This window comes from Leopardus geoffroyi, chromosome B1 (assembly GCF_018350155.1).
Source record: "Leopardus geoffroyi isolate Oge1 chromosome B1, O.geoffroyi_Oge1_pat1.0, whole genome shotgun sequence".
In the NCBI taxonomy this organism is placed as follows: domain Eukaryota; kingdom Metazoa; phylum Chordata; class Mammalia; order Carnivora; family Felidae; genus Leopardus; species Leopardus geoffroyi.
The window spans coordinates 192,798,392-192,811,655 of NC_059327.1; the positions used below are offsets into that span (position 1 = coordinate 192,798,392).

The 13,264-nt window shown below is 43.1% G+C and overlaps 1 protein-coding gene across 10 annotated transcripts in view; it reads left to right on the forward strand.

Annotated features, from left to right (window-relative positions):
• The first annotated feature begins 454 nt into the window (after positions 1-454).
• LDB2 (LIM domain binding 2) overlaps positions 455-13,264 on the forward strand; it is a 383,786-nt gene continuing 370,976 nt past the window's right edge. For 3 of the 10 annotated variants that reach the window (XM_045474456.1, XM_045474460.1, XM_045474458.1), the window contains exon 1: positions 727-1,109. In XM_045474456.1, the coding sequence (XP_045330412.1) occupies positions 978-1,109 (132 nt within the window). In that variant the 5' untranslated portion in view covers positions 727-977. Of the gene's footprint in view, positions 1,110-13,264 lie in introns of all 10 variants that reach the window. The other 7 variants (XM_045474457.1, XM_045474461.1, XM_045474462.1 and 4 more) reach the window with 4 other exon arrangements.

Sequence of the window (13,264 nt, forward strand, 5' to 3'; positions counted from 1 at the left end):
TTTTACCTGAAAATGCTTCCGTAACCTGAACCCAGGCCCCCTTAAACCTGCTTGAACTGAAGCCTTGGGAGAAGAGGGAGGGGCTGGGAAGAGGGGTGATTGGGGAGCGTGGGGGTGAGGAGGGGGTGGAAATACAAAGGCTGTAACAAGCCCTTGGAACAACAGCAAGTAAACCCAAAACTATATGGGGAGATTAGTGCAGAAGGAAATCTTGGCTTGCCAGTGAATCACCAGCTCTAATACAGGGGACCACAGTGCAGTGTTGCTGTATTTTGTGGTAATCACATTTCTGATACATTACAACAGTGTGACTGTCAGGGGTGAGTGGCTCAGGCAGCGGTTAAACCACCTATATGCTAACAAGCTTAGCAATCAGGTTGTGAAGGGTCCTGGCTGGAGGAAAAAAATTAAAACCAAACCTTAGACTTCTGTCAGACTGTGAGGAGAATTATATTTTTGAACTAGTCTACAGTGTGGACAGGAAATGACCTCTCCACAAACTGCTTCTTTAAAAACAAGCAGTGGTGCCTAAAGCCATCCAGCCTCCTCTCTCTCCCTCTCTCTCTCTCTCTCTCTCTCTCTCATTCACTCCCTCCCTCCCTCCTTCCCTCCCTCCTTTCCTCCCTTCCTCCCTACCAACCTCCCTTCCTCTCTGAAGCTCCTGCTCTCTCCCTCTCCCTCCTCTCCCGTGCTCCCTCCCTCCCTCCTTTCCTCCCTCCCTCCCTCCCTCCCTCCCTCCCTCCCTCCCTCCTCTCGCGCTCTCTCTCTCCTCTCCTGCTATAGAGGGCTCCAACAGCAGTTCCCAGCCAGTGTGTTCAGCCTGCCTGCCTGCCTGCCTCTGTGTGTGTATGTGTGTGTGTGTGTGTGTGTGTGAGCGTGTGCGTGCGTCTACTTTGTACTGTGAGGAACACAGCCCATGTGCTCTGCATGGACGTTACTGATACTCTGTTTAGCTTGATTTTCGACAAGCAGGCAAGATGTCCAGCACACCACATGACCCCTTCTATTCTTCTCCTTTCGGCCCATTTTATAGGAGACATACACCATACATGGTACAGCCAGAGTACCGAATCTATGAGATGAACAAGAGGCTGCAGGCTCGCACAGAGGTAAGTACTCCAACCTTGGGTGTATGTTTGTGTGTTTTTTTCAAACTGTGCATGGGCTTTTCCTGGGCTGCTGGCTGAATTCTGTGGGAAGTGTCCCGCTAGATACTACCACGTACGTGGAAATGAGCGCCAGGATGAATCCACTAGTTTGAACGCCGGGCTTCCAGGCACAGCAACTCTTGGAGCTGGGGACAGTTTCTGCCGGAATCTTGAAATAGACAACCCAGCACTTGATTTGCCTGCCGGGGCTCCAGAAATGCTCTTCTTCCAGAACTCTGGGGTTTGCAGGCTCTGAGTCAGTCCCGTTAGTGTTTCGTGAGATATAATTCCAAGGGATTTTGTGATCATTTGCATCTGGCAAAATACATTTTTAACAAATCCCAGAGGAAGTCTGCTTTGACCTGCATTTGCTTTTCAAAGTCATCAAAATCGAGGTGGAGGGGGGAGAAGGGTAAGCCCACACACTTTTCTGAACTAGCCCTGGAGGGACACATTGTTTGTGTATTTCCGTGTTAAATTCAGAAACCAGTTGCTTGGGGCAAGGGGGTTCTCGACTTCTCTTATCGCTGCTGGGAGTGTCTCCTAAGGAGCTCTACCTTCCCCGGGAGCCGGCTCAGCCTTCAAGTCAGCTTGAGTTTTGCATATTTGTAATCTTGAGCCTGAGAGGGGGGAGTGAGCCTCTGCCTCCTCGGCCAGCAACTCTGGGAGCCGAGAGAACAGGACTTTCAGAACTTTGTAAATGCAAAACTCCAGACTGCCTCCTGCAATTTAAATATTTAATGCCAGCTGACTTTTTCTCTGGGCTAGCCTGGCCGGGTCTTGCTGCTGGGCTGCTGGGCTGTCCAATTTGCCTGTAAGTTGGGGCTTTGTGTTGAAGTGTTTTGACAAGGAGTTTGTGATGGGTGCACCAAAGTGACTTTGGGAAGTAGAAATCGCTGGGAATTCCGTCTTCTCTGCCGGAGTACAAAATACCCAGAGGGCTGATGGCACAGAGCTTTAAGGAAATAGCCTTGGTGGAATTTTAGATTGAACACTAAGTCTCAGCTCTGGAAGGGGACTCAGTTAATGTTGTATGATAAAATAAAGCACACTTGCTTTAAATTGTCAACAGAGCCATGGAGAATTCATGACGTTTAATGCATTTAATACAGCTAACAAGATGTGACCTGCTTTCTGATTGGCTAACTCCTGGACAAGGACTGATGTTTTTTTAAAAAACTGGGTTGTCTTTAGTACTGCTGTTTTCTTTATATGTTAATACATCATAGAAGTTAAATATAATTGATGATACTGTTTCTCTCCCCAGAAGCCAGTAGCTTTTACAGAAGTGTAAACTCTGTTTTGCTTAGGGTGGCGACCTGTTGGCAGGAAATGATATTCCTGTGTGTTGTGGTGTGTGTGTGTGTGTGTGTGTGTGTGTGTGTGTGACAGTTTGTATCTTTCATTCAGGTTTTTGCAACTATTTGTTGGACTCTTAAATTCTTGCATGAGCTGTTGGTTGTCATAGCCTGCTTATCAGAATTAGGGGGATAGAAAATGTCTTGTAGTTCAGGCACACATTAATTGCTATACAAATTTGAGGTTAAAAAAGGTCTTAAAAATATACTTGGTTGAAAACAAGAGAACAGGGGCCATGAAGACTCAATTCTTGAACAGCTACAGGATTTAAAAAAATAACCTGTGTCCAGCTCGCGTTTTAGAAAGTTTTTGAGAAGTTGTGGAATGAGGTTTTTCTCCCGTCCTCCTTGGTCAGAAGAACAGGCAGATTTCTCTGATGTCTATGTTCCCCTGTGCTCCTAAATTATCACTTGGCCAGGTCACAGCTAGAAAATCTGGGGGCACTTCTGTGTCCTGGCCCTCACAAAAATCTACAGTTGCAGAAAAGTCCCACATTTGTTTCCCATTTGAGAGAACACCTTCGAAAAGTCCCCCATTTGTGGTATGTTTCTTAAAAATGTCACATTATCTTTTGTGAGAGCTGAACTCAGGAACTCCTACCTTTTGGATTATGGGGTATTACTTTTAAAGATTTTCCCCCGAGTAGAAAAAAAAAACAGCTTCATAGCTCAAGAAACTGGAGAGAAAAGCTTGCTCTGACAAATCTTAAAGATTTTTTTAAAAACCTCTCTGTGACAAAAAAGCACTGTGAACTGTTTTCTGGTATGTTCTAGAGCCAACCCCGAACATTTCCCCACTAATTAGATCTTTTTTACAATTTTCCAAATAATTGCCCTGACACTTCTTTTCTCTTTGCCAAGCCGTAAATGATGTCATGAACCCAAGGCCATAAATTTGTTTTTATTTCATATGTAAAAAGGAGAGAACAAAATAATTTCTACTTAGCCATTTAAATATTAACATTAAATACTACATTTTGATCATAGTTTGTAATTGGAAAAGAAAATACTTCGAAAAAAAAAAACTTTTCGTGAGAAAGTTACATTGTGCCTTTACCAACATTGATTATTGATGATAAAGTTGTTCTGAGCCCTGTAGACAGTTGACATAAAATACAATAATACCCAGCAAGAGTTACCAGGTTATTCACACACAAAATCAAGTAGATTATTGAGTGACTTTTGGAACTTAACCAATGCATTCAATCATTGTGGACAAAAGAGACTCACTTTCTCCTGTCTTCTGGTTCCTGCTCCTATATTACATGGTACTATTTCACTGACTCCTCATTACACCACACACACACACACACACACACACACACACACACAATCTGGGTAATACTCTCAAGTCCCTATTCCTTTTTAAACATAGATTTGGTTAGAAAGAAATTGTAGCAAATCAATGTTGAATGAATAAATTGTAATCGAGTTTGTAGAAATTTCCTAGTAACCTCCTTTTTATGGAAAGGAAAGATAGCGGTAAGGAAGCAAGGGGTTTACCTCTTCTGCCCCAGTAGCTGACCCCCAACCCCTTCCCTGGGGCATTCTCTCAAGTGATTGGTGCATTTCTTCCAATTAAATCAAATCGAAGTCCATCAGAAGCTGAGTAGTTACAGTTTTGAGAGCACTGGATTGGGAGTTCTCCTGTTCCTAACTTGTTTCTGTCACTTACTAGCTATTTGGCAAAGATATCACGGTTCCTCATCTGAAAATTACCTTGCAATACCCCTCTAACTTAAAAATTCAGATTCTGCAAAAGTCCTGGGTTTGGTTTTCTTCTGTATGAGAGAGTGTTGCAAGCCAGCACGAGGAGCACAGACATTATTTCTTGGTTCAGGGTATTCGGTTCAAAGTCACAAATGGCACTGAAATAATGGGGTGATAGTGGAGAAAACACGGAAAGCAGAGACCCTGCCAGCCTTGTTTAAAGTAGCACTTGGAGCCTGAAGTTCCTGGGACATAGTAGTTACTCAGTAAACATCTGTTAACTTGCCAGTGGATGCATCACTACATGGAAGAGGAGAGAAAGTTTGAGAACTAGGTCCTTAGAATTAATTCTGATGCCTTTGGGGGCCTGGTGTTCCCTGAAGCTGCTTTGGGCATCAGCTTCCCCCACCCTAAAAGTGCTCTCTCTTCCCCACACTCTCCACATTTATTTCACCATGATGTAATTTAGATCCATAATCTTTGTGGCAAAAGCAAGCAAGTCTCTAAGAGATTATAGGACCTTTTTAAAGGAATATGAGTGTATTACAAAGCAAACAAAAACAACAAGAATATGTTTTCTATGCTATTGGCTGTTCTGGGAAATAAAGTTTATTTGCAACATCAGAATCTCAGTGGAATTTCGTAAAGAAATGCGTGGGTATCCTCCCTACCCCCCCCCCCCCCCCACTTTTTAAAGGAAATGAAGAGAAACTCTTTGAGATTTGCGTCACAGTTGGTCACTAGTAATTCCCAGGCAGTAGGAAGGGGGTGACATTTTCCGTTGTGTAGGCTACCATGATTTACCCGTGTCTTCCAAAATTCATGGATGGTCTTGCTGTCCCAAATGTATCCAGGAGGGACACAAGTGCACAATTATACAGTTAGTTTAGCATCGCACACAGAGTGCGATCAGGTAGGCTATAAAAACATGGTGTACAGATATCAGAATTTGTTCTCCGAAAAGCTTCAGTAATCACAAAAACAGCATTTTCCCCCCACTTCCTGAGCTCCGTGAAATGAAAATATAGGTAAAATATGAAACACATGATAGTGACCTTCATTTTTCGAGAAAAGATTTCACTGATGTTGGATTCCTCTAGAATTTCAGAAAGTTCATCAAGTTATAAAAATCTCCTTATCGTTGGTAACTTTTCTGTACTTTGTCCTCATTCAAACTGCCAAACTCGTCTGCATTGCAATAAAGCTGTTTTTAAGTATATACATATATTTTTTTCCTGTTGGCAATGCGCTCCTTTTAATAAAATACCACAAACTCCAGGCAAGTGTGGGTTCCATTATGTATTTGTTCTGTTTCGAGGGTTTTTCTCCCCCCCTTTCTTTTATCAACATTACACATCCCACTCCAAAAGAGAAAACCGTGATTACAATTGGAAGCCACACACACAAGGTTTTTATTAGAATTACAGTTTTTGGTTTTACAGGCTTTAATATGAACGTGAAAAATGTTTGAAGACCTTGAAATTTAAATCTGCTGCTTGTACCCCTTCTGGTCCTTCTCTCAAACTCCCTGGGGGGGGGGTGGGAGGGGACTGGGGGGGGCTCTCATTCTTCTCTTTCAGTTACATTTTTATATACTTCAGTCACAGGGTTTCCCGTTGTAACATCATGTTTATTCATGGGGTAGCTGAATATCCCTGATCAGACGGAGTCTAGTTAAAATGAGATTAGGTATTTTGGATAGGTAGAAAAAAAAGAGAAATACTTTGTGATAACTTGGATTTTTTTTCCCCTAGAAATTTAGAAAGAAACGTTGCCGTTGCTCCGCATCATAGGAATGATTTTCAGTGTTAAACACAGAACTTTCCAAGTTTTTCCGAAGGGGGTTGGTGAGGAGTGGGGGGAGGGGGCGTTGGTAGTGGTAAGGAAAGCGGTTTTGAAAATGTGAAATGAAACCAAAAGTGCAGTTTTAAAAAGGAGAACTTCCAAACTCTCTTATTTTTCAGAATCTCTGCATGGCCCCAGAAAACAAACTGCCGGACTCATACCGACTTTATTTTCCTGACGTCTTTTTATTTTCCCCCCATGCTCTTGCGATGGGAACTGTTTTTAATTAAAAATTGCTGCAAACTAACTATTAGTAGGGAGGCCAAGAAGAAGAAGAAAAAAAATCTCTCAACTCCCATTCAACACAGATTCTTATCAGTCTAAAATCAATGCACATTTAAATCTCTCCCTTTTTGGTGTGTAAATGATAATATAGGATTTAAAACAGTATGCATTTTTTATGCATCTAGCTTTTTGTTTGGGTTTCAGAAAGAAATTAATTTAAATTGTATGGAGAACAGGGCTATAAATCTCCTTTTATTACATTTGTCCACATTAACTCATTTTTCACGAGAAACACAGAACACCTCCTTTCTGAACAAGCCAACAAAACATAAAACAAACAACCCTGAATATCCAACTTTATCCATAGTCAAGAACAAGATTCATCAACTTATTTGGATTTGGTTGGTGGGTCTCAAAAATATAATTGATCTGGGAAAATAATCTCTTTTTTAAAGTGTCAGAAAACAGAGCTTTAAAAAATGTTCAACTGATGTGGAGAGTACATATACCTTTGTCATTATCTGACAAAGATATTGTTTGCTTCCCTTTCTGTTTTTTTTTCTTTCTTTCTTCTCTCTCTCTCTTTCTTTCTTTCTTTCTTTCTTTCTTTCTTTCTTTTCTTTTTCTTTCTCTCCCCTTCCTTCCTTCCTTTCTCTTTTTCTTTCTTTCCTTCTTTCTCTTTCTTTCTTTCTTTCTCTTTTTTCTTTCTTTTCCTTCCTTCCTTCCTTCCACCAGTTTGAGCCTAGATTTTTTTTTAAAAACTCACATTGTAGGAGCATGCATCTGGACATAGGCAACTATCAATACTTAAAACAAAATTCTGTTATCTCTTCAAGAATTGCCGTATTTTAGACAATGACAATATCTGGGAATACAGAGGTGATTAAAATATTTTTCTGTCCTCTGAAAGCTTACAACTTGGTAATGAAGGAAGACATACAAACCAAGTCTTACAATGAAGTGCCATGATAGGTTCATAGTGTATTCTGGGTGTGTCCATGTACTGAAACGTATAGACCCTTCTGAAAGGTCGTCAGGATGATAATAGTTAACATCATTGGGGTGCTCGCTATGTGTTGAACATGGGGCTAAGTGCTTTCTGTGGGTCAGTGCCTGTAATCCTTACACTTACCTCATGAGGTAGGTACTACTAACTGCATTTTTACTGAGGAAACAAAGGGTTAAGTAAATTGTCGAAGGTCACACAGATGGTAGTTTAGTTTTAGAGATTGTGCTGTTAACTTCGCTGCTGTAACACCTCTCTTGCGATAAGAAATACTAGCCAGGACTTTGGTTTCACCTGTAGAAATTTATTAGGCACTGCCTGGAAAGTGGACCTCGTCTACGTAACTTGACTTGACCACTTGTCTCTCAAATTCTTGACTGATTTCAAAAGGGATGATGTGAAATCCCAAAGGATGATGCCAGAGGTGGAAAATACACCCTGTTTGTTGACAAAAAGAACCAAAATGATACTCCCTATGGAAGAATGAGTGTCCTCGGTATTCATTGAAGTGGTCTTCTCTGAAGAGTCACTGAAAGTGTTGTGGGCTGTGATGCATAGTCACCTCAAAGTTTAATTCTTTGACTTAAAAATAGTTAGGTTTCCATCCTGTGCTGGAGTCTTCTCAGGCAGGCTCTGTGGAAGACGGTGTTTTAATTGTCTTAAACAATTAAAATATAAGGAGATTAAATTACAGCCAGAGTTGGTCCTGGTGTTAGCTTCCTTTGCATCAATTAGGAATCTTAGAGGTGCCCGGGGTGGCTCAGTGGGTTAAGCGTCTGACTTCGACTTAGATCATGATCTCCCGGTTTGTGGGTTCGAGCCCTGTGTTGGGCTCTGGGCTGACAGCTCAGAGCCCGGAACCTGCTTTGGATTCTGTGTCTCCCTCTCTCTCTACCCCATCCCCTGCTCACAGTCTGTCCCCCTGTTTCTCTCTCTCTCTCTCTCTCTCTCTCAAAAAAAAAAAAAACATAAAAAAAATTAAAAATAAAAGGAATTTTAGAGAAAATAAGGTGTCCAGGGGCTTCCTACCCACCTAGTTTGATCCTGATCCTCTTGTACGAGGCAGTCTCCACACCCTGTGTCTCTGCGTTTCTTTGTGGGAGGTGACGTTCCTTCCTTACCCTTGCACCCCTACTTCGGCTCCCAGTGAGGCCACTGTCTTTACAGTAAATGCCTGCCACTTGTCGGACATAAGATGGGTTTCCTCATTTATCCACCCCAAGCCTGACATGCATGCATTCTCGTTCTCCTTTAACAGATAAAAGTGAAACCCAGAGACGGGGAGGCGGAGTCCATAGCCCGGCATCCCTGGGGACGCCATCTTCTAACTCCTGCCTTCAGTGTTCTCTCCCAAGGCAGGTGGGAAGGGCTCCCCACCCCTTTTGGAGGCCCTGACTTGCCCTCACTTTACCACCACTTTTGACTAATCTAATTTGAAGTGTTAGCCTTCCAAATGAAAACAGAGGCTCAGGGTTAGAGATTTCACAGACCCCTCTGAAGAGGTGGGGAGTACTCTGTCCTGGTGACATCCCAACCCCATCCACTCTTTTCAGGGTTTGGAGGGCCACCCAACTGTGCTCCCTGCTGCCTCTCTCCATCTTAAAATCTGTTCCCCGCAAGCAGCCGCAGTGATATTTTTGAAGCGAAAATCCGATCACATCACTCTCTAGCTTTCCCTCACACCTAGCATCAGCTCCCAACTCCTTGCTCTAGCTGTGAGAATACAATTGATCCCGAGGGCTCGTCTCATCTCCTTCTACATGTTCCGTGGACTCCAGCCACAGGGACCATCTCTGGATCCATTAACTCTTCGAGCTCATTCACGGCTCAACATCTTTGGCCTCGGTGGTGGGATAGCTCTGTTCCTCCATAATAATCCATAGAAGTATTAGCAGGCCTAATGTGAATTAGAGTTTGGCCTGATGTTGACTTTATTTGCAGGTGATCAATTAAATATCTCAAAGAAAGCAATGACCACGAAGGGTAAGCGTCCAGCACTTAGTAGGTCCTCTACTGACCATCTTAAATGTGCCCTTCACAGAAAAGCTGCCCTGGATCACCTCAATTAAAATTCCCTCCCTTAACCCCACTCACTTTCTATCACATGGCCTGATCATTTTCTTCACAGAAATGACAGCAAGCTGATATTTTCTTGCTTCTAGTTTATTTCTTAAGCGTTTGCTTTTCTCCCCCAGAATATGAGCTGTGTGAGGGCAGGGGCCTCATTTGTCTTGTTCAGAGTTGTCAGTCACAGCCCCCCCTCCCCGCCGCACCTCCCCATGCCCCATAGCGCATAGTTGATATGCAAAATATATCAGTTGAATAAAGGAAATTAAGTTGTACTAACACTACCCAGATTCACACTGGAGTTTACCTCGAGTCTTACCAACAGTTACAGCTGGAAAAGAATCTGTAAGCCTAATAGCCTGGTGAATGTTCACTGATAGAATGCTCAGCCAGACCTGCAGAAAAAAAGAAGGCTGAAGAGGGAATTTCTTCTGTGAAGAAAGCATTGACCTGAGAATCTTGCCTTCTGGGTGGTGGTGCGAATCTGTGCGGAGTCTCCTGACTTCTGATTAAAAACCTTTATACTTATCCTAGTGTTTTTCCTCATCTGATATATCTACCACTTATCTCTCTTTGGATCTGCCGAGGGGGCCACAGCCATGAGTTATGATATGAATCGTGACCACACCTTACATTTCCCGGAGCACTTTGCATTTTGGGAAAGGGCTTTCAGGGCCATTAATTAGCTTGTTTGAAGTGATTTGCCCAACAGAAAATAAGAGAAGTTATATCAGTATATGATGTTGTGGTTTATGATAACTTTGTGTTTGCTAACTGTCATGTGTTTGTGTGCGTGTGTGTGTGCGCATGAGAGACAGACAGATAGACACAGAGAGAGAGAGATCCTTGCCCCAATCAGATTGTGTTTGTGTACGTGTGCACCTTCCAGCTGGGAAACATGTGCACCAGTGTCTGTTCCTTTGGAGCAACAAGAGGGACATGCATGGAGTGTAAAGATCTGAACTCAAGTATGACTGATAACAAGTCAGATCCGGATCCAAACCCGGGCTTTGCGTCTTGCCTGCTGTGTGATCTGAGGGAAAGTTTCTTAACTTTTCTGAGGGTTTGTTTTCTTAGCCTGAGTGTTAGGTTGGGAGGGGAATGGCTAAGGCACGTACAATGCCTGGTACAGTAATCCACCCCCCGCCCCGTGTGCAGTATTGCTTTCCTCGGTTTCAATTATCTGCCGTCAACTGAGGTCCAGGAGCCGGTGATCCTCCTGATATGTCGTCAGGAGGTCAGTAGTAGGCTAACACTATATCGCAATGCCTGCGTCTGTCACCTCCCTTCGCCTCATCACATAGCCGTTTTGTCATCTGGCATCATCACTGGAAGAAGAGTGACTACAGGATGCTATGGTATTTCGAGACAGAGAGAGCACCTTCACATAACTTTTATTCCCGCATACTATTATAACTGTCTTATTGTCTTGTTAATTATTATTAATCTCTTTCTGGACCTCATTTAGGAATTACACTTTATCATAGTTCTGTATGATAGGGGAAAACGTGGTAAATATGGGGTTTGGTACTATCCACAATTTCAGGCATCCATTAGGGGGCTTGGAATCATCTCCCACGTGGAAGGGAGGATTTCTATGTGTAGTAAGTGTTCGATAAATGTGAACCAAGATAATGATCATAAGCTGTTGCCCTTATTCTCTATCCTATCAGCAAATCGAGTAGTGTAAGTAATGAAACACTGCTTGACTTCCTGAAAGTATCTTTAAAAATTTTTTTTTTCGCATGGTTTGTACTAGCATATTTCCGTTTAATGAGCAAAGTTTGCTATGATGTTATAAGACTTGTGGATTTGGTATTCTCACAATATATGCTAACGTGACGAGGGTTTTTCAGTGCCATACAGTAGTGCTCACGTGATAATCATATACCTTCTGGTGGCCGCGATCGCCCCCAAAATCCAGGTTGTAATGATCTCTGAGACATACCCGTAGTCTCGGACTAAGGACTGACCGAAGTGTGGGACACATGTCCTCCATTCTGTTGGGAAGAAGCTACGTTCAGGATTTGCTCCGGCTAAGAACTCAGTGGAGAGACCAGAATGTTGAGAGGGTCCCTTGTGCCAGAGAGCCTTTGCAGGGCCACCTAAATGGAGAGCACACACCTGCTGGCCTTGACTGGCCATCTCCTTCAAAGAGGCGCCCTTCTCAACACGCAGCTTCGCACAGACTTCTCCAAGGGAGCTGTGTCAGCAAGGGCTGAAAGCCGGAAGCGCCACCTCCGTGTCTGGACTGATAACAGCCCTGCCAATTGATCATCCACTGTGACACCTTGTGGCTTGCTCCCTAACACAGTGAAAATGCACACGAGTGGAAGTGGCGATGTGCTGAATGGCACCATGCGGCATCCTTCTGGCCTCAGGGCTCAGGTTGATGGGGAGGAAAGCTGCCTCCTTCTGCTTTCCTTAGAGATGCACCTGGGCGTTCCAATGTGCTGGTATGTCCCACTAATACCAGGGTAGAGTTTCCTTGATTTTTCCTTACTGAATTCTTTAAACTACGCATAGCTTCCTACATTACATCTCCTTGACCAACTCACCTGCGATTTTTATTTAGATCTCCACATTAATATTTTTTATAAATCTTTCTAGTCAAGTATCTTGCATAGCTCAAACATTAAGCTATTTGCACATATATGTGTATATATATATATATATATATATTTTTTTTTTTTTTTTTTGAGAGGGTAGTGTTTGTTAAATTTTGCTTCCCAATAGGGTCATTTCTTAGGACTCACGAGGATTTTATCTTGAGACTGAAAATTGTGTAGACAAGCAAAAGCTAAACTAATAAACAAGGCTGACCCTTTGGCAATGCACACACACACACACACACACACGTCTTCTTCTGCCTTATAATTTCAGCCATGATTACCCTGTAGTTGACTAAAATTTCTTGCCTAAAACTGAAATGAAGCAGTTGGTGAATATCTCCTGCCTTTGAAAGGTTCTGATGGAGAACATTTGGTGGAGACTACCACTCTCAAAATAGCTGAATCCTAGAATTTCAGAGCTGGAATAGACATGAAAGATCATCCAGCCCTATAGCTCCTGACTTTGGAAGTGCAGAAACGACGCATAGGCGGGGCTTACCTGGGCTCCCAAGTGCTGTAAAATGGTCTCAGGTTTTCTAAATCTTAACACTGGTTACTTGAGAATAACCAGGAACTGGCCACATTAAACACCATCTTACCAACTACTACCAATCTTACAAAAATTTCCTTTTTTTTTTTTTTTTAAAGTTTATTTATTTATTTTGAGAGAGTATCCCAAGCAGGCTCCACGCTATCAGCACAGAGCTGGATATGGGGCGCCAACTCAGGAACCGGGAGGTCATGACCTGAGCCAAAATCAAGGGTCCGACGCTTAACCCACTGAGCCACCCAGGCACCCCCTACAAAAACTTGTATGTTTGAAATCCCTTTCACCTTTTCCGGTTTTCTGATTGTGCTAAAATAGTATCAGTCTTTAACATCATGCTGCTGATGTTGAAAAACACATCACTAGTCTACATTGCTGCAGACTTTATGGGGCGCCTGGGTGGCTCAGTTGGTTAAGCGTCCGACTTTGGCTCAGGTCATCATCTCATGGTTTTTGGGTTCGAGCCCCGCATCAGGCTCTGTACTGACAACTCAGAGCCTGGAACCTGCTTTGGATTCTGTGTCTCACTCTCTCTCTGCCCCTCCCCCGCTCACACTGTATTTCTCTCTGTCTCTCAAAAATAAATAAATGTTAAAAGAGTTTAGAATTGGGGCGCTTGGGTGGCTCAGTTGGTTGAGCTTCCGACTTCGGCTCAGGTCATGATCTCATGGTCTGTGTGTTCGAGCCTCATGTCGGGCTCTGTGCTGACAGCTCGGAACCTGGAGCCTGCTTCAGATTCTGTGTCT